Source organism: Agelaius phoeniceus, chromosome 7 (assembly GCF_051311805.1).
Source record: "Agelaius phoeniceus isolate bAgePho1 chromosome 7, bAgePho1.hap1, whole genome shotgun sequence".
In the NCBI taxonomy this organism is placed as follows: Eukaryota; Metazoa; Chordata; class Aves; order Passeriformes; family Icteridae; genus Agelaius; species Agelaius phoeniceus.
In genome coordinates this window covers 45,346,080-45,367,879 of record NC_135271.1, presented here as the reverse complement: position 1 = coordinate 45,367,879, position 21,800 = coordinate 45,346,080, and the positions used below count along the sequence as shown (strand labels likewise).

The 21,800-nt window shown below is 38.2% G+C and overlaps 1 protein-coding gene across 2 annotated transcripts in view; it reads right to left on the bottom strand.

Moving 5' to 3' along the window:
- SPOPL (speckle type BTB/POZ protein like) overlaps positions 1-21,800 on the bottom strand; it is a 33,290-nt gene that overhangs the window by 7,194 nt on the left and 4,296 nt on the right. For both annotated transcript variants that reach the window (XR_013183104.1, XM_054636146.2), the window contains exons 2-8: positions 11,030-11,164; positions 10,729-10,850; positions 10,312-10,463; positions 6,623-6,750; positions 2,356-2,533; positions 2,206-2,261; positions 521-643 (exon numbers count right to left, since the gene is read on the bottom strand). Coding sequence is in view for 1 of the 2 variants with exons in the window: in XM_054636146.2 (XP_054492121.1) it covers positions 521-643; positions 2,206-2,261; positions 2,356-2,533; positions 6,623-6,750; positions 10,312-10,463; positions 10,729-10,850; positions 11,030-11,107 (837 nt within the window). In the remaining variant the exon portion in view is untranslated. The remainder of the gene's footprint in view (positions 1-520; positions 644-2,205; positions 2,262-2,355; positions 2,534-6,622; positions 6,751-10,311; positions 10,464-10,728; positions 10,851-11,029; positions 11,165-21,800) is intronic.

Here is a 21,800-nt window from a genome sequence, read left to right as displayed (position 1 = left end):
GCTAAGCTGCTGTAAATCCCTTCATCTCAAAAATCACAGTAGGAAAAGTATTTCAAAGAGCAACAATTTTTAGAGTAGACATGATCCCAACAAAGACGAGATGAAAGATTAGAATTATTGGGTTTGTAGGGAAGACAAAAAGATTAAAGTTCTAAAGTAGCAGTACTTTAGGAAAGCACAGTTAATTCAAGAACTTGAATAAATCTTCTTGAAGAATACAAAGATCTAGTACACATTTTATTCAAAACCGAATTTTCCAAATCATATTAATGGTCTCCAGTTGCTAAAAAAATTTGACACTAAATAAATACCTAAAACCCCCTCTCTTTAAAAAAAGAATTATCAGCCTTATACTGCTAAAAAAATCTATTCTTTCCTATCTTTCTTTGTTTCTAATGAGAACTGCTCCTCATGTTTTAAAAAAGCAAAATATATATTGAACAATCTGAAAATAATTTTTTTTTAAGCAACATTCCCCAAGCAAACAACAGATTTGGGAAGTTTGAAGTCAATTACTTACTTTGTCTGCAGCTGCCAACAAATTGTCAGCCATTTTTTCAAGGTTTGGTGCTTTTCCTGTGTAAATGAATCTCATCATTTCTTTAAAAACTTCAGGGTCTACATCATTTATTTCTACACGATTCTGGTAAAGAAGAAGAATCAATAAAAGTGTTTGGAATTTAGTTACAATTTCAAAGTGAATAATAAACATCAACTGCATGCATGCTACAAGTTTTCATTCACCATCCATCATACAAAATCCTTACAAATTTAAGGTAACATTCAACGATGTTAAGCCAAAAGCAATCAAAAAAGCTCTTAAAACTTAGGTAGAAATCAGCTGGAAAAGCTCCAGCAATAAAAAAATAATTGCAATTTTTTCCCAGAAATGCCTAACTCTGAAGTCTATCACACAGACTGTACATAAAACTCAAAGACAGTTTCAGGAATACTAAAAAATGCTTCTGAGCTTCCAACACAAAGACAATGTGTTTGGAATATCAGAAGTCAGAGCAGCAGACAGAACAAATTGAGCCATTCTTGGCTCAACTTAAACGGAGTCAACACAGCCCAGGTTTTATTCTGAGAATCCAAAAAGCAAACACACTGAACTGACATCACACAGCTGAAGATTGCCATAATACAACAGTGGCAGTGCAAGCTTGACCAATCCTATAACAGCATCCCCTACAAGCAACTAATGAAGTGGGAAATGATGTCAAGGATATAGAAGCAAACCCCAGCCTTTTGAAAGGAGTATAAAAATCCCGGCACAGGAGATGTGCATGGTCTGGTTTCCTGTCAGTGTTTAGGAGGAGGGCTGCACAGGGGATCCACTGCTGATGAAGGCAAAGGCCTGGCATGGCACATTACTCAAGCTGTGACATGTTTGGGTTTCTTTCAGACCAGGAACCTCCCAATAAAATGCTCCCAACACTCCACTTCCACCTGTGACAGTTTCCAAACTGGAGAGGAAAGGGACCCTCAGCTGTACCAGAGCACCACGTTCACCTGATGTGTTTGTGCACACAAGTGGCATCCTGCAGTTTGCAACACCAAATGATCACCTATCATAACCCTTTTGTGAGGTGATCAGTTCCTCACCTTTTCATGGATTCTGCCCATAACCAACCCACTTTTGATAATTCTTCAAGAAAGACACAAACAGCTCCTTGCTGCAGGAGACATCAAGTGCATAAAAGCAGAAGCAGTGCTTTGCTGATTAAGAAACCATCTATCCAAAACGCTCACACAGGTCAAGTGCCTGCAGAAGCTGTGAATGAAAAGGTGTTCCACTGCTTGAGGGCTTAATTCCAGTCATAATCCACCTCTTGTTTCTTGGTTACCATAAAAAACACTTCAATATCTACAGCAAAACCTCAGTCAAGTCTATCAGCTGATAGGAAGATACAAACTGAGGCAAAAAGGGGGCAGAGATTACCAGGTCAATTACACCAGTAGCTAATGTTTAAAAACACTGTCTAGGGCAGATATATGTACCTGAAAAAATCCAAATCCTCCAGCACCTCTCCATTCTTTCTACACAAACTCCCTTAGAATTCACCAGGACAGATTCAGGAACTGTCCCTCATGCACCATAAGAACCCTCATCCTCCTCAATCTGCTCTGCCTCAAGTTTTCTGCAATGTTTTCCTCTTTCACAAGGTACAAATATTTACATGTAACATTTCCAGTGAAGCTTACCTTTTTGCTTTCCTCCATTTCATGTTCAAACATTGCATTAAAAACTGGAGATCGTGCTGCATTAAGAAAAGTAAATATTAAATATAATTAAATTTTAAATTTATGGCAATTTAAATTACAAAATAATAGCAATACAAAAGTAGAAAGTACCTGCAAGGACAGATTTATGAGCTTTGAATTCTTGTCCTCCTACATAAAAACTGCAATCTGTAAATCTTGTTGTTTCCCAGAGATTCCCTAAATCTTCTGCTAGTCGACATTCAGGTACCTTCAAAGTGTTTGTATTAGACTGTCCTGATATATTTACTGAGTCTTGGACCACGCTTACCTAACAGAAAATCACAGCAAGACAACTCCTTCATAACTGAATGCCAACAATAATTAAATCACAGTACCTATTGCTAGAATTCCAACAATTCCAAAGCAAAGCAAAAAACAGTGAAACTTCTGGCATTAGGCCAGAACCATAAATTAATGCTTTACAGTTTACTTTTAAGTAACATAAAACAAACAGGGCTTACTCTAATATTGTGTACTTATCCAACCAAAACAAAAAGAGAGAGCACAATACCACATGCCACCTGACAGAAATGCCAACATAAATAAGGACAGATACAGTTCTTGGAAAACCAGAGGGAACAAAAACAAGTTAATGCTATTTCAGAGTTAAATTAACAGGTCAACACTTCACCTATCTCAGTAAAATATACACAATATAAAATTATATACAGATCATCAGGATCACATGGTCACAGAAAAGTTTCAGAAGAACAATCTGTAGAATTTTCCCATCTGTAGAATTTTCCCATAAGATACCCCTTGTTGTACTGACAGTTAAGTTTATACATAACCTGCAGTGTGATAATGCAAACTAAGTGCAAGTAACAGCTCCTTCATCATTTCATTTTGCTTAGTCCAGATGAGGCAGGACCCACAAGTAATTGTTTTCCAAACAAGATTAAAAGACATTAAATTCAAAATACAAGGTGTAAGTAACTTCAATAATGAAATGCATTCTAACAGGATGTAACTTCAGTACAGAACTAGTCAAGAAAACTGAAATATGTGCACTTTAAGTGAATATTCTGCCATTATTCCCCATATTTAAGTCTTTCATATAGGAATTGAACTGAAAAAGCAGCAAGGAGTGCTGCTGTCCTGTTATCTTCACACACTAAGTCCTTTTACTCAGTGTGTTGGGAAAACAGAAGAGCTCAGCAGGTTTTGCCTCTCTTGTCTGAGAGCACAGACCTGAGAATAAAACCTTTGTAACAAGCCATACTACAAGATCTCGATCACTCTATCTCCCAAATAGAGAAAATTAGGATTAGATCTTAAGAGAAAATGCTGATACTGTTAGGATCAGGGCTTTGGTTGATTTCCAAAGGCATCTGGAATAAATCTGGCATAAAGCAAAAACAGCACAGCTCAGCTTCACAGAAAGTTGGAGCACTGCAAGCCAAACTCCAGACCAGAAGAGGAGGAGGATGATCCAATTATGACAGCAGCTTGGGGATTTGAATCACTGCCTAATTCCCTGTATCATCTCATACCCCCTTGTGAATACAAGAAATTCCTTGTTATTCTTTCACCTTAAAAAAAGAGGAGAAACCCAAAGCACAGCAAAATTTCCCTTTCACGGTTGGACTGTACATTTATAACATTGAAAAAAATCTATAGAGCTATTCCCCAGTTTTCACAGACACAGTGATTTCAGGAGATATACATACACACAAAGGAAGTTTTAGCTTAGCCAAGCTCATCTTCTGTTGCCAGAGGAGAGTTCTGCTTTTCCAGAGCCTTGACTCAAAAGTTCATGGTCCCAGTTGTCCACACAGCATCCTCCTGTTAGCTACAGACAATGCCTAAGGAAAGTCATCTACACACTCTTTATGTGCACTTAACCTGATCTCTGACCTTCCAAATTTCTGGTTTGGAATGGTTTCTAATACATACTGAGAGCTGGGCAACACAACAATTTGCTACAGGCCATCTTTTTAAGATATAACCCCAGCTAAGTTTTAATTCAAATCTCCCCCACCCAAGTGACCTGGAGTGTACTGTCCTTTAAAGATTCTAAATACAAAGGATTACAGGGGTCTGACCTTTCATATCTCAGTCCAACAGGCATGCCATAAATCAAGTGCATCCTCTTATTGCTTATAATTTATTTAAATAAAGCTGAAATCCAATCAAGTTAATCCCATATAACTACTGAAAACTTGTCAACTTGAACAAGTTCTGTATGATGACACTTAACAAGGCTGATGTCCATGATTTTCTGGATTTTCAATCTGTGGTAATCTAATGGTAAGGGTGATATAAATGATTCCTTGGACTACTAAGGCAAGTAAGAGATCTGTGAAAGCAGAGAACATTCTATTCCATTAGCAAATGGAACATCTGCAAGGGTTCAGTACTTTCAGATTATATGAAAAAGGAGAATTCAGTCAGAGATCAGTGTGCCCAAAAAACTGAGGCTGTACTTAATCCCAAATTGCTGCTGGCAGCACCAGACTTCACAAAATATTAAACTTAACAGGCCCTCAGGTCCCATCCAAGGGCATATCCAGCTGATCTTGAGAATCTTTAGCAACACAGAATGAATATCTTTGCTGCCAAAGACAACCAAATAATTTTCCTGCAAGCCAATAGGAAAAAGGGCCCACCAACAGTCAGTAATCAGAGACCTTCACTAAATGTCTGCTACATCTGACAAGTTTTATCAAGCCAAGTGTAATAGCTAAGAAGTGGTAAGCCAGTTTTCCAAACAGGAAACAAGTAGGAAGGCAAACAGGGAAATCAGAGCTTAGCAGTAAAGTTCTAAAAGGACAAAAACTTCAGGCTTGTCTATAGAAATAGGTCCTTCAAACAACACCTGTCATTTCTAAGGACAGCTGAAGAGCTGGTATCACACATCCAAAGAAAGAAATTCCTAAAATATTTGGATTTTCAAGTTTTCCCTTCACCCTGAAACAAGGCAGAAGTTATTTTAACATGTTCACTGTGAACAACTAAATGTTTTACTTCCTTTGACATTTATAATCAGGGTGGGTCCAACACTTCACAAAAGCCACTCACATTAAAACATCAAGATATTTTCATAGGGAAACACAGCTAAATTCAGTGATTAGCATCAGAATTTAAATAACAGTATTTCTCTGTGGAAATCCAGTATTTCTTCTACTTATATTTTTTAAACAAGCCTAATCTCTAAAATTAGAGAGCGATCTATTCCAAAACCAAATGCTACTTTTAAGAGCTTTTCATTTACATCAAAGTGTTCATTAAGAGGACAACTTACGAAGAGAAAATACTCAAAAGTATCTTTACAGAACCATAAAACACTTGTTATATCTGCTTTTATCACCCAAATAATTGTATTCATAACAAATTTATCATGCAGCTAATTTAACTTGTCTAAGTGAAAATAAGATGCACTATATTTGCAATATCTAGTCTCAAGGGCCACATTTCAATTATTCTTCCTACCCAGCATAATGACATATAATTAAATTGTAATCTTGCCAAGACAATTTTACACATTTCCTGTAAATACACAGATCAAAGCAAACTTATTAGCAGTTAGAGCATCTATCATCCTCCTAAGTCACTAATCACTTTATGGCAGCCCAGATAACCAGCCAATGTATATTCAACATACACTCCACTTACACTGCTACTTTCTCTGCTTTCCATTTTTAACACCAAGTAAGCTTTTTACTGAAATTTAATAAGAAAATTTAGGTTATGGATATAAATGATATTATAGAAGAAGGGACCCACAATACACCATGAAGTTAAATTTATAGCACAGCTCTCAATGTTAATTTTCAGTATCAAGCACACCTCCTACAAAATACTTGCATTCTCTCAGAAAACAAAATGTAACAATTAGTCAAAAATGATGTGTTTAATTAACTGGAAAGACCTGATCATTGGTTAAAGAAAACAATTAGGATATTAAAGGAATATAGATTCTGACAATCAATTGGGTTTTCTTTTATAATGTGAACTAGTATGTGAACATTTCCATCCAGTGAAAACCAATCCTCTAATTCCAAATACAACTTCTTTAAATAAAAGTGACCTCAGTAAAACAGCATTTCTTTAGACAGCACACACTGGCCACCTCTGGCATAAATAATTCTACAATCAATTCTGATGTAACTGTGGCAAATTCATAGAGAAGTCCAGCAGTTTACAAGTGATCAATTCAATATTCTATACCTCAGTGTACAAGCACCAAAAAATAAAATAAAATGCAATACAAACAAAGCAATGTATATTTTACCAAGTTTATATTTTTCAGAAGACAATTTTAGAATATGTTACTGTTTAAATCAACACAAATCTCTATTTATTAGAGCAGGAAACATTTTGTTTAAAACTTTATTACTTAAAAATTAATACCCACCTCACAAAATAATGTAAGCTTGTCATCTGGTAGAAGACCATTAGCTTCATCTAGTAAAAAATCTCTTCGGATAAATTTCTTAAATCCCCAGTCCTTGCCTTGCACAAATCGATATGCTCTTTGGCTTTCTGATAAAAAATTGTGTACAAATACAGCAAGTGAAAGGAAAATATTAACAAACTGCATCCAATTCCACATCAAGACTAAGTGTTAATAAAGAAATTCATCAGTTTCACACATTTGGATCACGTGTCAACAGAACTGATTAAAGCCTTTTTAATACTGTAATAGTGTTATTTTATAGAACACTTCATAGAACTTAGTGGAGCACAATTTGTAATTTGAACCATATCCTCTCATGAGATCTCTCAGGCACCATCCAGCACAAGGAGTTTTTCAGTGAGTGTTTGAGAATACCAATGTGTCAAAACAGGAATTGTTCAGAGGGAAGCACCATTACAATGAATTTGTCACCACAAACCCATCCTGACAACGCTCTGCAGTTGTCATAACAATCTGGTTTGACTTCTTCCTGAAATGGAAAATCTTGTTTCACAGGTTGAAATGATTTTGAAATACAGTAAAAGCATTAAAATAGCAAAACAGAAATGAAAGCTTTCAACTACTAAACTATATTTTGGTCATAAAAGATATTAATTATATTTATCTTTATTTATCTTTTGGCCCTATTTATAAGAATTTTTTTAATAATCCATCAGATTTGCTGTGACTACACAACTTTTTTTTTCTAAAGCCCACAGACAAAAAAGAATTCCCACAGTCATGTCAGTGCAAACACATGTAAATCCAGTAAGATCACACATTTTACATGGCTGGTTGACTGAAAAGTGGCCACTTGTTGCCCAAATCAAACCACAGGAAAGAGCACCCTACACTTAGAGTAAAATATGGGAAAGAGGTTATTTGGGAATGGCTTTGAGAATCTAAGTAGAATAAAGCACATTGTGAATTAAATTTAGAAGGATTGTTCAAAATGAAGACAGCAAGAATACTGAAATAAGGGCAGAGGGGGAAGTGGGGAGGGATCTTATGAAGAGTTCTTTCTTTAAACTTTTAAAAGAAAATTTTTCTTTCATTCCAAAAAAGCTGGGCAAGAAACACATCACCACTTCATTTGCTGTACACAGAGATGCTTCAGCTAAAGAGAGCACTTTAGAAGTTTAAGTCAGAAGTTTGTAATAAAAGCAAAGTGTTCTTCATGACAGAATCTGTTAAAATCTCCTTCCTTCTACAGCCTCCAAAATAAAGCCATCAGCAAAGCCAGACTTCCCTACACTATTGACCTTGGCAGCACCACTGGAACACACTGGAGCGTGCACCACAGAAAACACACACGTGTCACACACTGCCCTCACCCCCAAGAGCTGGAAAAATTCTATTCAGAACAGCTCTTCACTAGGATTATAGCAAGCAAAATATCCTGTAGAGATTTTTTTTTTTCACTGTATTTTCAGAATACACTGAGGAGCCACCCAGGAGCTGCCACTGCAGGAGGAGTGAGGTCTCTGTCCCTGTCACCTCATCACACTCCTGTACCAACAAGCCTTTGCCCATGCAGACCACAGCAGCAGAGGGAAATGCACTCCCTCAAGTGCAGTGTGGGCAACAGCACAAACACACAACACTGCTGATATTTGAAATCTGTATACCAAGGAGGAAAAACACGTTTTAAAAAATATTATCCAGTTTTTTCGGCATCTGGATTCGTGTTTTCACACTTGGTAATTACCAACTTTTAACCTCATTACCTTGAATTAAAAGGAAAAAAAAAGTCAGAAATTCACATTCCAAAAGCATTCACAAATTTCTTCTCTAAATTCAGGCCAATTCTTTACTCTGCAGACTTAGATTTTAATCTTAGCAGCAACAGTGTTAACCCCCAAAATTAAGAACCAAAATAGAGCAGCACAAAAGCACAAATGTATTTTTCTTCTAATAAAGTCAAAATGCTAGTTCACTAACATTTTGCTTCAAACATTTTGTTTCACTAACATTCTGTTTCATACACAGCTTCATCCCTTGAAGCAGCAGCCTATGCATGAATTATCAATTTACAAGGGGCACTGGAAGTGGGGCATCATTTTCCTGTCTCAGTAAATACACAGCACCTACAGAAGCAGAGGGCAAATGGCTGGAGAGTCCAAGAAATAAGACTTCTGTTGGTAATTTCCCAAAGTGAAATGATATTTATAGCTCCTGTGGTGCCAAACCCAGCATAGCTACTATTGCAGAAGCTGCAGACACACCCACTCTCAGGATTTTTAGCACTGCAGTGGATGATGAACCAGCAGAGAGATGATGGGTCAGGATTTGGGTGTTGGCTACAGACAGGAACAAACAGGTCACTGGAGATTGGGTCCTGGGGGACAACAAATCAACAAGAACCCACAATGAACCCCTAAGGCAAACAAAGGGCCAGCAGGACCTGGCTAGAGATTAAAACAGGTTGCCCAGATAAACTGTGGAGTCTCCATCCTTGAAGATCTCAAAGCACCACAAGTCCCAAGCAAACTGGAGGCTGACCCTAAGCCTCCAGTGCTCCCGTGCAAACTCAACAATTCTGTGCTTCTATGATGATCTCCAAATAGGTTTTGATGCAGTTTCACATTTTATTACAAATATCAATCCACTCCAGTCAAATCCAGATGTATACATCCTCCAAATGTACACAAGTGTAGCTGTGCTCACAAAAGCTCCAGAAGAGGAACTTTGCAGGGACTGAAGAAACCATCACCATCAGTGTAAAAGGATTAGTAGAGTGAAACATGCATGTGAAACATAGGTATTTACCTTCCTTCCAAAGAGTCCAATAATTTAAGTTTTTCATTTGAACGTAATTCTGTGGATTTAGTTTGAAGATTACAAGTGGGCCTAGTTACTTGAGGAGAAATAGCATGACCTTTGGGTATAAACACTGCAGAACTACAGATTTTTTGGAAGAAATGCAGAATTTGCAACAAAACAGGACCTGAAATATCTCTTAAGTCCTGGAGTAGAAGAAGGGAAGAAAAATAGATATTCTTCATATACAGGGCTTGCAGCAGAATAAATTCAGCGCAGATCAGCATTAAATTATTCATTTCCACAAGAATCCCAGCTTTCCCAAACAGCATTTCCAATGAAGGTTGTGCTCACAAGTTTGAAACTAAGAGCCTTCCATACATTTTTCATATCAACAAAGCAATTAAATCAAATCACCAGTTATTTCAAAGTCTTCTAATTCCTTTGGTAAACGGCAGATGTTTTTAAACTGATTACAGTGTAAATCAGCTGAAATAGACCAAAATATTGTAAAGGATGCCTAAAAAAATCCAGCCATCTCTGCTTATTCTATTTAACAATGGAAATCAAACACTTCCAATGTAGCTACAAACAAGCAAATACACCTCTGCTAACAGGAAACAAGAATAATCTGCTGGCAAAACTAAGTGACAAGGACCTGGAGTGACAGCAGTTGGCAAAGTGCTGTAATTTATACTGCTCAGGACAGAATTAACATAGCTCAGTGATCAGAAACGTGTGAAACATGAACAGGCTTTTATAATTATGTTTCTAAAAGGAAATTAAAAAAGGTATTTTAAAAGTTTATCTCAATATTAAATTCTGCTCTCAGCTGAAAAAAATAATATTGCTGATGTTCTTACAAAACCACATTAATATTCCCTTACCCATTGCTTTTGTTTCTTCTCTTTTAGCATTCAGCAAGGAAAATTTGAATTTTGCTCTGACTTCACTTTTTGGACAACTGACTAAAAGCAAATACAATGACAAGTAGTCTTTGCTTTCATCATCTAATCCCTTTGGATTCACTCTCAGGCACCTGAAAAAAATGGAGAAATTGTAATTTTTAATGGTACCCAGAATAAATTCAGAAATACTTTTAGAAGACACAATCATAAATACTACTGAAATAAATGTTTCCTTTGTGATTGCTGCAATTTAAATTTAGACCAAATCCATACCTCCAGTAACCCTCCAAGAAGTATCCAAATTTTAATATTGATTTTTAATTTAACTTTACAATTTTTGTGAGCAAAATAACCCCAAACCAAAACTCAGAGCACTTGCTCAAATAAAGACCTTACCACTTCATTTTGTCATTTGGCCCTGATGAAAATGTAGAACTCTTTAAAACTTCACCCATTTCTTCACGGCAAAAGCTGAAGTTATTAATGGTCCACATGTATGAAAATTTTACTACTTTAACCTGAACAAAAGACCAGAAAATGTTAAGAAAATTTAATTTACATATCAAGCATTAACTGTGAGAACTACTTAGATTGTCAGCTACATTTATTCAATATGTCAATAACTTTAGTTTTGTTTTTTTTAACAATTATTATGACAACAATAGAAAATGAAGCCATTGGAATTTATGTAGATTACCTGGGTGTAACACCAGCTTTCAGCCACAGGTCCACTGGACATCTCCCCAGGAGGAGGTGGGGTGGGAACCCTTGACATTGCCACTTATTGCAGGTTTATAGTATCAAGAGAGCAATCCAAGCTTCAGCAATTCTCCTAAAAAAAGGAATTCAGACATTTTGTTCACCCTTTTTAGGCGTGGGAAATACAAAAACTTGTATTACTGTGTTTACTAAATGATGCATCTGAAAATTAAACCTGAAAAGAGGACAATGGCTCTGCTGGGTGTCACACATTAACAACCACTGGTGCTCAAAACCTGCAGGCTGAGCCCTCACACAATAATTTATAAAAATAAGCACCTCTGCATCACACACCACCACTAATGACAATATTTCAACACCCTCTTTGCAATTTACCACTTTGGCCACTCCAGAATGTTAGAACTTTCTTCAGGCTCTCCTCCTTGATGTGCAGAGTACCCAGAGCACTCAGTCATTAGTACAATGCCTTAGGTTTTCACCCAGACATAACTCACAAGAACACTCAGCCACCTGGGAGTAGAAAGGTTCACACAACCCTGAGATTTCTGAATGGAGGGTAAGAAATCAGACCTGCATTTCAAGCAGTATTTTCTTTCACAGATCTTTAACACCAACAGACACAGCTGAAGAACTATAATAACACAAACCAGAAAAAAACCAGTTTCACTCAACTCCCAGCAAAAAATAAAGTGATTTTGTTATGAATTACCACCACCTAACAGAGCACTGCAGCTCCTCCTGCCCACCAGGAACTGAGGCACTTGCCCGGATCCTCACACCTGGCTACACAGCAGCAATTGGGCCTGGCCAGTGAAAGAAGGTGGGCAATGATGGGGCAGCTCTGGGTTCCTGGCTGGTTCTCCTTTAAGGGAGGGTTTGCTGTCAGCTGTGTGCAGATTCCTGTCACAGGCACAGCCTCTCACTTAAGCCGCTTCATTAAATTGCTAAAAAAGTGAAATGAACCCTGATCAAACCAGAAAAAAATCAATTATTTCTGCCACAAAACATTTTCTCTTAGTACAGAAAGTTTCTTTAAACATATCCTGCTATCACTTAGAAGCAACCATCTTTCTGCAACATTTGACTGCTTCACTGTACAGCTCTTTTTAGCTGTGATAGAACAGCATTAATTGTCTTCCTCAAAAGATGTGATTGCACATCACTAATCATGATGGAACTCTCCAGGGATGGAGCAACACTTAGAAACAAGGTTTTATGCAAACAATGGTAAAAGCCACTGCAAGAGCATGTACAATTCAGTCATGATGTAACAAGTTCATTATTCCTACAGGAAGAATTCTGCTCTGTGAAATGCTGTGATCCTCACGGGGTGTTTTCCCCTCTGCCTTTCTGGTACTGCTTCTCACTCATGGTATGAAGCAGCCCTTCCACATCAAAGCCTGCTGACAGGTGATTGCTCTGAATCACAGAGGAGCTTGAAAAGAAAGCTAATTCTCAGTTTTTACCAGATGAGGAAGCAGATGCTTTATAATAATATGCCTTAATGAATCTCTACCAACAGATCTGCTATGACAGGGTGAAAACAAAATACTGAATAGGTCTCCTGTAAGATATGGATCCCTGAGACATTGAAAACTAATCATGAACACAATTCAGCTGTCTTAAACAAATGAGTTCTCCACAAATAAAACTAATATTTGTGGCAACATTCAGTACTTCATTAGTACTTTCTATAAATGAAAAACCAACATCATCCCTAAATTTAAGGTAACCGAATTTGTTTGCTTCATGTTTTTTTAAGTAGGAAACACATCTATTGTGCATGTTGTGTTTACATAGTTTTTGCTTACATGTTTACAATTGGTTTTGATTCTCTGTACAGAACCACCCAGAGTAAAATTCCTGGGAAGGATACATACGAACTGCTTTAATAAAGAAAATATTAGCACTTACATTACCATTACTTCTGGAAGCACATCCTACTCAGTGGTGCCAACTGAAGCTGTTACCCCAATGCAATGGATTGAGACAGAACCATATCCTGAAAAGGTTAGAACAGCTTACCTCAGCCTGACTGACCCTGCTTGCTGCTCCTTGATTCTCCAAAGCTAAAGGCAAGAAGAATACAGCCCATTCCTTATTCTGTCATTTGCATGAGATGCACAGGACTGTCTCTTCTCTCATCTGTACCTCAATTCTTCAGCCCATCAGACCAGTCAGCTCCCAGTAACCATGAAGGAGCAGCAGATCTGAGTCAAATTTGCTCTGAAGGGGTTTCTAAATTGGAAAAGCCTGAAAATAACTGCCGCACACAATCTCTTTTAAGAAAGTGTTCAGTGACCTTGGGCCAGCTACCAGTAGTTATCTGCCCACTCCCCATCTCACAGCTAAATCAGCTTGATTCACTGAGAATTTAACTCTAAGCAAAGGTAGTTATTTGCAATTATTTTCAGGTCCATCTGTTGCCTTGTCTCTGTACCTGCTCTACCCATGGCAGCGGTGCTTCAGAGGCTGCTTCCACCTGCTGCATGGCCTTTATTTAAGGAAGGCCTGATTTTACCCAAGTACACTTCTCAGGTCCTTCTGAACAGCCTCAGCTTTTTGTAAGGTTTCCCCTTTACAGCACTAGCACCAGACAAGTGATTTTCACGACCTCCTGATACACCTCTGAGGAACAGATTAACACTTCACTTTTTTTGCATGGATTTACTAAGCCAAACACATTTTTAGACTGAGAAAACTGGCAGAAAGCAGTAACGTTAAATCCTTGATACTGGGAGTCTGTGTTGAGGAGCAGTCTGTATTTTTTAGTACGTCTGAGCACACAACTTAAACAAAACAAAGGACCAACCAAGACAAACTGAATAATAGGAGAATGAATAAACAGAGCTTCTGATGCTCTGTTAACATGTACCAAAATGGAGAAGGATGGAAATGATCTAGCAGTACTGCAGATCTGCCCTTCACTTAATCAATTAACTGGGATTTGGGTAGGGTGATGTGGATATTTACCAGAGCTCTAAGGTGAGAGAGAACACAAGCTTTCAAGATGCTGTCCTGAAGTGTAGAGGAGTTTGGAGAAGGACTTTTGCAGTCTTTAGACTGACAGCCAGACCACACTGAGTGGCCACCAATGCTCACCAGGGCAAAGTGGACCCTGCACAGGCAGCCTGAAGGTGAGAACAGAGATGCAACTACACACCCTTTGTTCTACAGTGCTCTACGTGGGGAGAAGACTAAATACTACTCTGAAGAAATTGTTTATGAATCATTGATCAGCCACTGTCATCAGCTCTGATAAAATGGTTTTCCAAATACCAAGCCCTCATCACAGCCTATTAGACCAACTGGATGGGAACAGAGAGGGCTGCAGTTCACAAAACCAGTCAGGGAACGACTGGGTGGAATTCAATCAGTGAAGTGCAGGAAGACAGGTCTGTTATCTGCAGGATGAAACAACTTAGAGGGACAATTTTCATGCTAGAACCTGCATTTATTACTCTGCAGGCTATCATGAACAAAGCAGTAGAAATGAGGGAACATTATCAGGCAATACCTCCAAGAATTTTCAGGCAATGCTGTGCCTGTCTGGACACGGCCCAACAAACCAGTCTGTGTGGCCAGGCAGAAATGTCTGACCACCAGGGCAAACATGCACTGGAAACAGGAAAACAAGCTTTAATGGATGGAGTAAAAGAAGTTTCTGGTTTTCAAAAGGAAAATGAGATGTATTTTTAAAGGGTGTCAAGTTCCTTTGTTTGGAGATTTTTCTAATGAACTGATATACTCATACTGAATGTTGTACAGCAGCCAGTGCTGATTTAATTCAGAGTTTGTGTTCATTGTCTTCATTGAACACTCTGTGTTCAAAAAAAAAGAAGAAAAGGTCAAAGATTCTTTGCTTGTACTTCCAGACCCCAAACATGATGGGCTTATCACTTCTTTTACTGGTCTGTTAATGAAGGTATTGGCTTCACCTGATAATTGCTCTGCATATAGACCAGATTCTGTTAAATTTGGATCTTCCAGGAGCTGATCCTCCTACAGTGAGCAAGTAGGCAGAAATAACATTAAAAAAAAGGAGAATTCTCAAAGCACATTTTATTTAGGAATTAACTGAAGTGCCCTCCTAGTCAAACAAATACTTATGCTAAACTTAAAGCCATGTGAAATTGATTATTGTTAATTAATTACCTGCACACACAGAGTAAAGAAAGTACAGGCTACCTTCCAAAATATGTATTTGCACATATTTTCATCAAAAGCTGTATCAGATCTCCATTTTCTCAACTTTTAAGATGAGATCTTAAGATTCAAAGTTACTTCCTACATCAATAGTATGACTTCCAAAAATATTATCGTGTTTCCCCTGTCTGAAATTGAGTATTTATCAACATTATTCTAAACAAGGTTACTTTTTAACCTCTCAGAGCTAGACAAGAGCAAATTCCCAGTCTCTTACATCTTGTGCTGGAATTATCTCAACTTTTTCGCTGAAAAAGTGACTAGCTTAAGAAAGCACCACATACGTAGGAACAAATAAAGAAGAATTTTCTATGCCCCCAATAAAAAACCCCACAAAACACTTGATAAAGGTGTTTGAAGAGCTGCCCTGTTAGGAGGATGCTGGGCCTGTCTGTCCTTAGGATCAGGAAGCAGATGCCAGGAGCTCTCCCAGTGCAGCAGGTGCACACGAGGTGTCGCACATTAAACCATTGACAGCAATGCTTTACTACTGTGGCAGTTCAGTGAGGGATTGCAGCCAGCACACTGCTGGTAGCATGGCTGAACAAACTGTCTGCTGCAGGGTGCCCAGCACACCCCAAAATCAAATCCAGCCTGCCACAATCCAACCCAAGGATGGTTCTCCAAGGGAATCAGTGACCCTGTCCTGGTCCCTCAAGAATGAGAAGAAAAGCACGTTGTGAACTCGGTGATCAGGTCCTGCTGAGCCTCTTCCTTCCAGCATCCTTCTTTCCATGGCTCAGACCTCCAGGATCAGAGGCTTCCTCCATGGTCACACCAAAAAATTCCAAGTGCATGTACTGCATGTTCCACTCAGATGGTGACAATCTTTTCCTGAGCACAAAATGCAAAGCTGTTACGAATTAACTTCTTGTCCCCTCTCTGGAAATACTAATATTTCATCACTGGCTGAAAAAAAGATCACCTTCTAAAGTTTAACTGGAAAATAACATTCTGTCCGTCCAACTTTTTATTCCTAGTAAATACATAATTTAGAAACCAAATATAGTTTATGAAGTTTTGAGGGTTTGGCTTAAAAAAAAAAATCCAAAATAAGTCCTCCTTCATTCAGTAACATCAACTCCCAAAAACCCATTCAAAATAAACATGGTGTAGTTACAGGGACACTTATTTAATTTCCTCTCATTAAATGATCAGTGAATAAAGTATTACATGGCATTATACAATTAATATGTAAGTGTTTTATATAAAACTATCATTATTTGTTCAAGGAATCTGTTTCATTTTTCAAATTACAAAGAAGGCAAATTCTTGGGAAAAACACCATCTTCCCACTTCTTAGCTGAGGAAGAATATATTTATTAATATAAAAATGAAGGAAACAAACAAACCAAATCAAAATAGTTATGTCTGAAGTGAAAGACATTCTAAGGCCAAAGTTATTTCTGCACTGCCCCACCTGGACCCAGCTGGATCACCCAGTTCTAGGCAGCACCAGTTTATGAAGGCCAAACTATTTAAGAGTGAAAAAAGCCATGTTCCTTTCTCATTGATCACAGAAGGATTTGTGTAACAGCCACCCACCACCTGGGTCACACTTATTTGGTGGCATGAAATGCCTATGGCTTGAAATTTCTTTTTAAGAGTTTGTCTTATAAGCTAATTAAGCTTACATAAATTCCTATTATTTTTACTAGTAAGTAGAAAAAAAAATGAACTTTGCAAGAAATAGGATTGCTTTCTTAATTAGTAGGATTTGCATCCCTTCACAATTGATCTTTTTGAAATAATTGCTGTTTTATTTCCCAAACAGCTAACTATTAAACTAAGTTTCCTGCTGGATGATCCACAACACAATAACAGATGCCTGAAAGGTCTATTAAACTCAGGCAGTTTTCCAATTTGTTCAGTTATTATCTCCTCTGAAAACACACTTACGATATACCTACGAAAATTTAAATACAGTGTTCAGCATTTATTGATTTTTTCCATCACTGCATCATTTGTAAGCAACTTTAGTGAACAGAATTACTCAAGTGCAATAACATATATCCATCCCCTAAGTTAGAAAACTTTAGGTTGAGGAGGTACTACACTTTATATTACCTGTAGTACTTCTAACATCAAAAATTTCTCCTTTTTGGGGCAAAAGAAGGGAACAGAAGTTGGGCTACACACAGGAAATCCCTATGACACTTACTAAAGAGGCAGCCCATAACACTTAAAAAGGTTTGAGGCTTTTTTAGAACATGATATTAAAAAATGCTTATTTAAGTATATATTTACTCTGGAACCACACAATAGCAACTAAGTTTACACAAACCCAGCTTTGGGGCTTAAATCAGAAGCTCTGGCTGCTCCTGTGTGCTTCATGCTCACCGTGTCACCCTTGCCATCCCACAGCTCTGCTGGAAGCCTGTGCCCTGCCAGGAGACACAATCAGCAGCCACACCACGAGCCAATTCATGACTCTCTCCACACTTTTCCAGTGAGGAAAAAAAATACTGCCATGGACTGGGCTGTGACAGCTGAGAAGCTCCATATATACCCTGTCACCCCTGCCTGGGGACAGTAAACTCCAGCCAGAGAGAGGGCAGGCAGCTGGGGTCACAGACATCTCAAAATAGCTGCAACTAAGACTCCAGAATTTAAAAGCACATCCTCACGGTGCTTCCAGCAAACAGGCCCCAGCAAGGCATAACCCAGCACGTGGGAAATGCCCAGCTTTTCAGAAGGATGATGGTGCACCTCTGACTGATGACTCTGAAGTCAGCAGCTCAAAATTAGCAAGGTAATACTATTAGTTGTAAAAACTGTAAAGTTGCTTACATGCTATTTTCAGGTTTTTCTCTCAATTTTCTTTCCCATCCTAAGGCTTTGAAAAATAAAGTTCAATTTTATCTCAGCTGTGAGAAAGCCCAAGTGCTCAGCAGAGCTGGGGCTAAAACTGTCTAGTTTACAGCAGCCAAGCTCACTGATAAAAATGCCTCAGCATTAGCCTTGCATTATTGTTCTGTAATACAGGAAACCCACTGTGCTCTGTACTAGATATCCCAGACCATCCCCATCAGCAGTCATCTATGCGTTTCCCTGGAGAAGAAATGCAAGATTATTTCTTACAGCATTTTTCATTTTCATTGCCCAGCCTAGTTTTACAGGACCCAAAAGAGGTGTATTTCCACCACGATTCCTCTTGGGAAAATATTCTATTCAAATAATCTGTTGCTGTCGGGGTTTGTTTCCTGGTATACAGCCAAAGTGATCTTTTCCCCTCCTTAGTTTCACTCCATTACTCTTACTCCAACAAACCATTGACATGTGAAAAGTATATTAAATGAAGACTTTTTTTCCCTTAATGCTTCAGTTACACACAATCAAGAGTTCACCAAATCAAAAATGCTAATCTTAAACTTTCTTCTTTGCACTTGGAACAGGAGTTTGTATGAGCAGAGTTTGTATGAGCCAACAGAAAGCTGATGCCAATTGTAACAAAGAAATATCTTTCTCTAGCAGATTCACAGCTAGTCTGGGGTGGTTTGGGTTGTTTTGGTTTTCTTTTCTTTTCAAATCTATCAGATTTGTGGAAAGCACTGGCCTGCACTCTTTGGAGAGAGGTGCTCTATTGTCATTTGCTGCAAAGGAGCTGTACAGAGCAGCAGAATGTTCTCCTCATTAACTTCTGCAGACTGGCATCACCTGCAAAGCTCACATAAAATCGGTACAACTGCTTTCAGCAGGCAAAAGCTCATACTCACAGATGCTCTCAGGAGGGGGCTGATCAGTCATTTGTTGCCCTGTTACCTCTCATGGCAAAGCAGTGGTCACATTTGTGCACACAGCTGCATCTTGGAGATCCTGAGAGTCACAGCTCATTTCAGGCCTCCTCTATGCCTGAGTGTCAGACTTAATGCAAAAAACAAGTGATAACTTAAAGCTAGGAAATTGAGAAAAAAGGCCTAAAACTCAATTCTGCCAGAGGACCAAACTGCATTTGATGTTAATTTGCCACAACAGTCTTGAAATTGAACTAATCCACAACAGCTGATTAGACACATCCTAGGAAAGACAGGTCAAGAGGTAGAGCTGCACAAACCCTTGCTTTGGTGAATATGAAGCAGTAATCTCTAAAAGCCATCAATGCAAGCAAAACTTAACATCTCAGGACTGGACTGCAGCTAAACTGGTTTAGACCCACAGAGATAAAGGAAATCCTAAAAGTTCATAGAATCCTAGAATATCCTGAGTTGGAAGGATGACTGAGTCCAGCTCACAAATTAGTCCAACAGAAAATGGCTTCTGAATTTCAAAGACAAGCGGACAACTTCCACCATTCAAAAAACATCCAGCTACTGTTTTGCTTATACTTCAGAATTTAAGAACCATTCTGATATAATCTGTTTGAGATCCCTTTTTTCACTACAAAAACAATCCAAAGCTTGGCAGTTTCCTGTAAGCTTCCCCACTTACACACTCTTAGTTGCTCAAGCCAGAAGAATATTTCCCAAGTAAGCAGCAAGGCAAAGAGGCTGGCACAGGCCTGTCAGGGTGGCCTGGCTGTGCAGTAAATAGATTTGGTTTCACCTTGGGTGCTGTCAAACAAGGCAGACCAGAAGCAGATCTGAGTGTGCTGCTTTCTGCCTCCGTGCACACACAGGAGACACAACCCCGCAGTGAATCATCCCACCCCACACACGCAGCTGAACGCTCTCCCAGAGCACAGAAACAAACAGCAGAAAAAAAAGAGATTTACTACCAAGAAATCAAGAAGTCAGCCAACACCAAGTGCAGAGCCCCTCTTTACAAGTGACTCTGGAAACCTCTGAAGGCTCAGACACTGTAATTTATTAGTAACCCAGACTAACACTTGATGATGTTACTGCCATATATCTTTCCCCTCAGCACTCAGTGAGCAGAGTCTCACACTTGTTGGAAGGGATGGCACCTTTCCAAACACAACTGCTATTTAATCATTAAAAATGATGCCTGGCCTGTAAAACAATATTCAAAACCACTGCTACAGAATAAAAGTGGATTTTACTTGATGATCTCATTAATATAACTAATCATAGAAACTAACTCTGGGTATAAAGTTTGCCACACACAAATTCTGAGCAGTTTACTGCCTATGGAAGCTTTTCTTTCACTTCTAGTTATATCATGCTTTCCTTCTCTCTTCCCTTCCTCTTTTTTTTTAAAGGGGAAAACCCCCACTTCGGCAAAATGTTACTAAAAATGCCCTTTTTTGCCATAAGCAAGACAGGACCTCCCCTAATCACAAGCCTCTCATGAGATGCAACAGCATTCAAATCTTATTTACTGTATTTTTTACCCTGGATCAACCACCTGCCCAGTGGATTTTGCAAAACTTGCCTAAAATGTATTTATGCAAACTTAAGTATAAGAAGTTTCAGTTTCTTAGAAACCGTATCACCCATGGCAAGACAAATATTATTCTGCTGCCATTTTAATTTAAATTTGCTCGCTATATGCACATAAATAAACAAAAAAAATCTACCTTGACATTTCTACAGAGATCAAAAAAACCCACTGAAAAATAGATTTCATACATTTTATTCCTCTGAAACCACCATATGCCAAGTGCAGTGCCAGATCCAAGAGTGAGATCACACCCACTTGGACAGTCAGCACAGCAATGCATTACATTAACCTGCAATCACACAAATCAGCCAGAGATTTCAGACAGCTTCGTATTCAGAATAACATTTTCAGAACTGATATAATATGACTTTAAAAAAGTTCATGTAGACTCTATGTGGAACTCTCCAAATGCATGAATAAAACAGCTAAAACGAGGTATAAATCCAGATGTACACAAATAATTGCTGCAAGTAACTTTGTACACAGCACAGACACATAAGTTAAAATGACTATTTTGTCCTGTTACAAGAACAGTTACTCAACTTGATATGTAAATATCAGTGTGCCCACTGGTACATCTGATACTTACAAAAAGGAGCTAAGATTTAATATTTTCATTGTATATTGCTCCCTCCCTGAAGCTGAAGAAACTATATTAACCACTCATTATATAAATTCATTACAAAAAAGTTCTGGTTTTATCATCAAGAGTTTTGATTACAAACAAGTAACTCTGAAATTAATCTCAGTTAACAAGGAATCTCTCCGTTCTAAAATTTAAGAAAAACTGCCACTAAAGAGTGAGTTGCTGAGGTAATGTCTACATATGAAGTAATTCAGAGCCCTATTGTGAAGACAGTAAATATGTGTGTCCTCTAAAGAATTTAGAGGAATTATTAGCTAATCTGAATCACTAGATTAATTTATTAAGTGCTTGAAACAACAAATAACTTGTGTTGAGATTTTTCTTTGACTTAACCCAGTGGTTTTTAACTTAAACTCTGTGTACTGAAATCATTTGTATTTCATAGGCTACAGGCCATGCTAATGGAGAAAGCAGATTTATCAATTAGAAACCGAATATGAATAAAGAAAGCCAGGAAAATGAAAGCTTTTGTGAACTTTTCCAAAGAAAAAGTCAGCATGGAACAGAGAACTAGAAAGTAGAACACCAGATGAGAAAGTTATGCCAGCTATTCTTC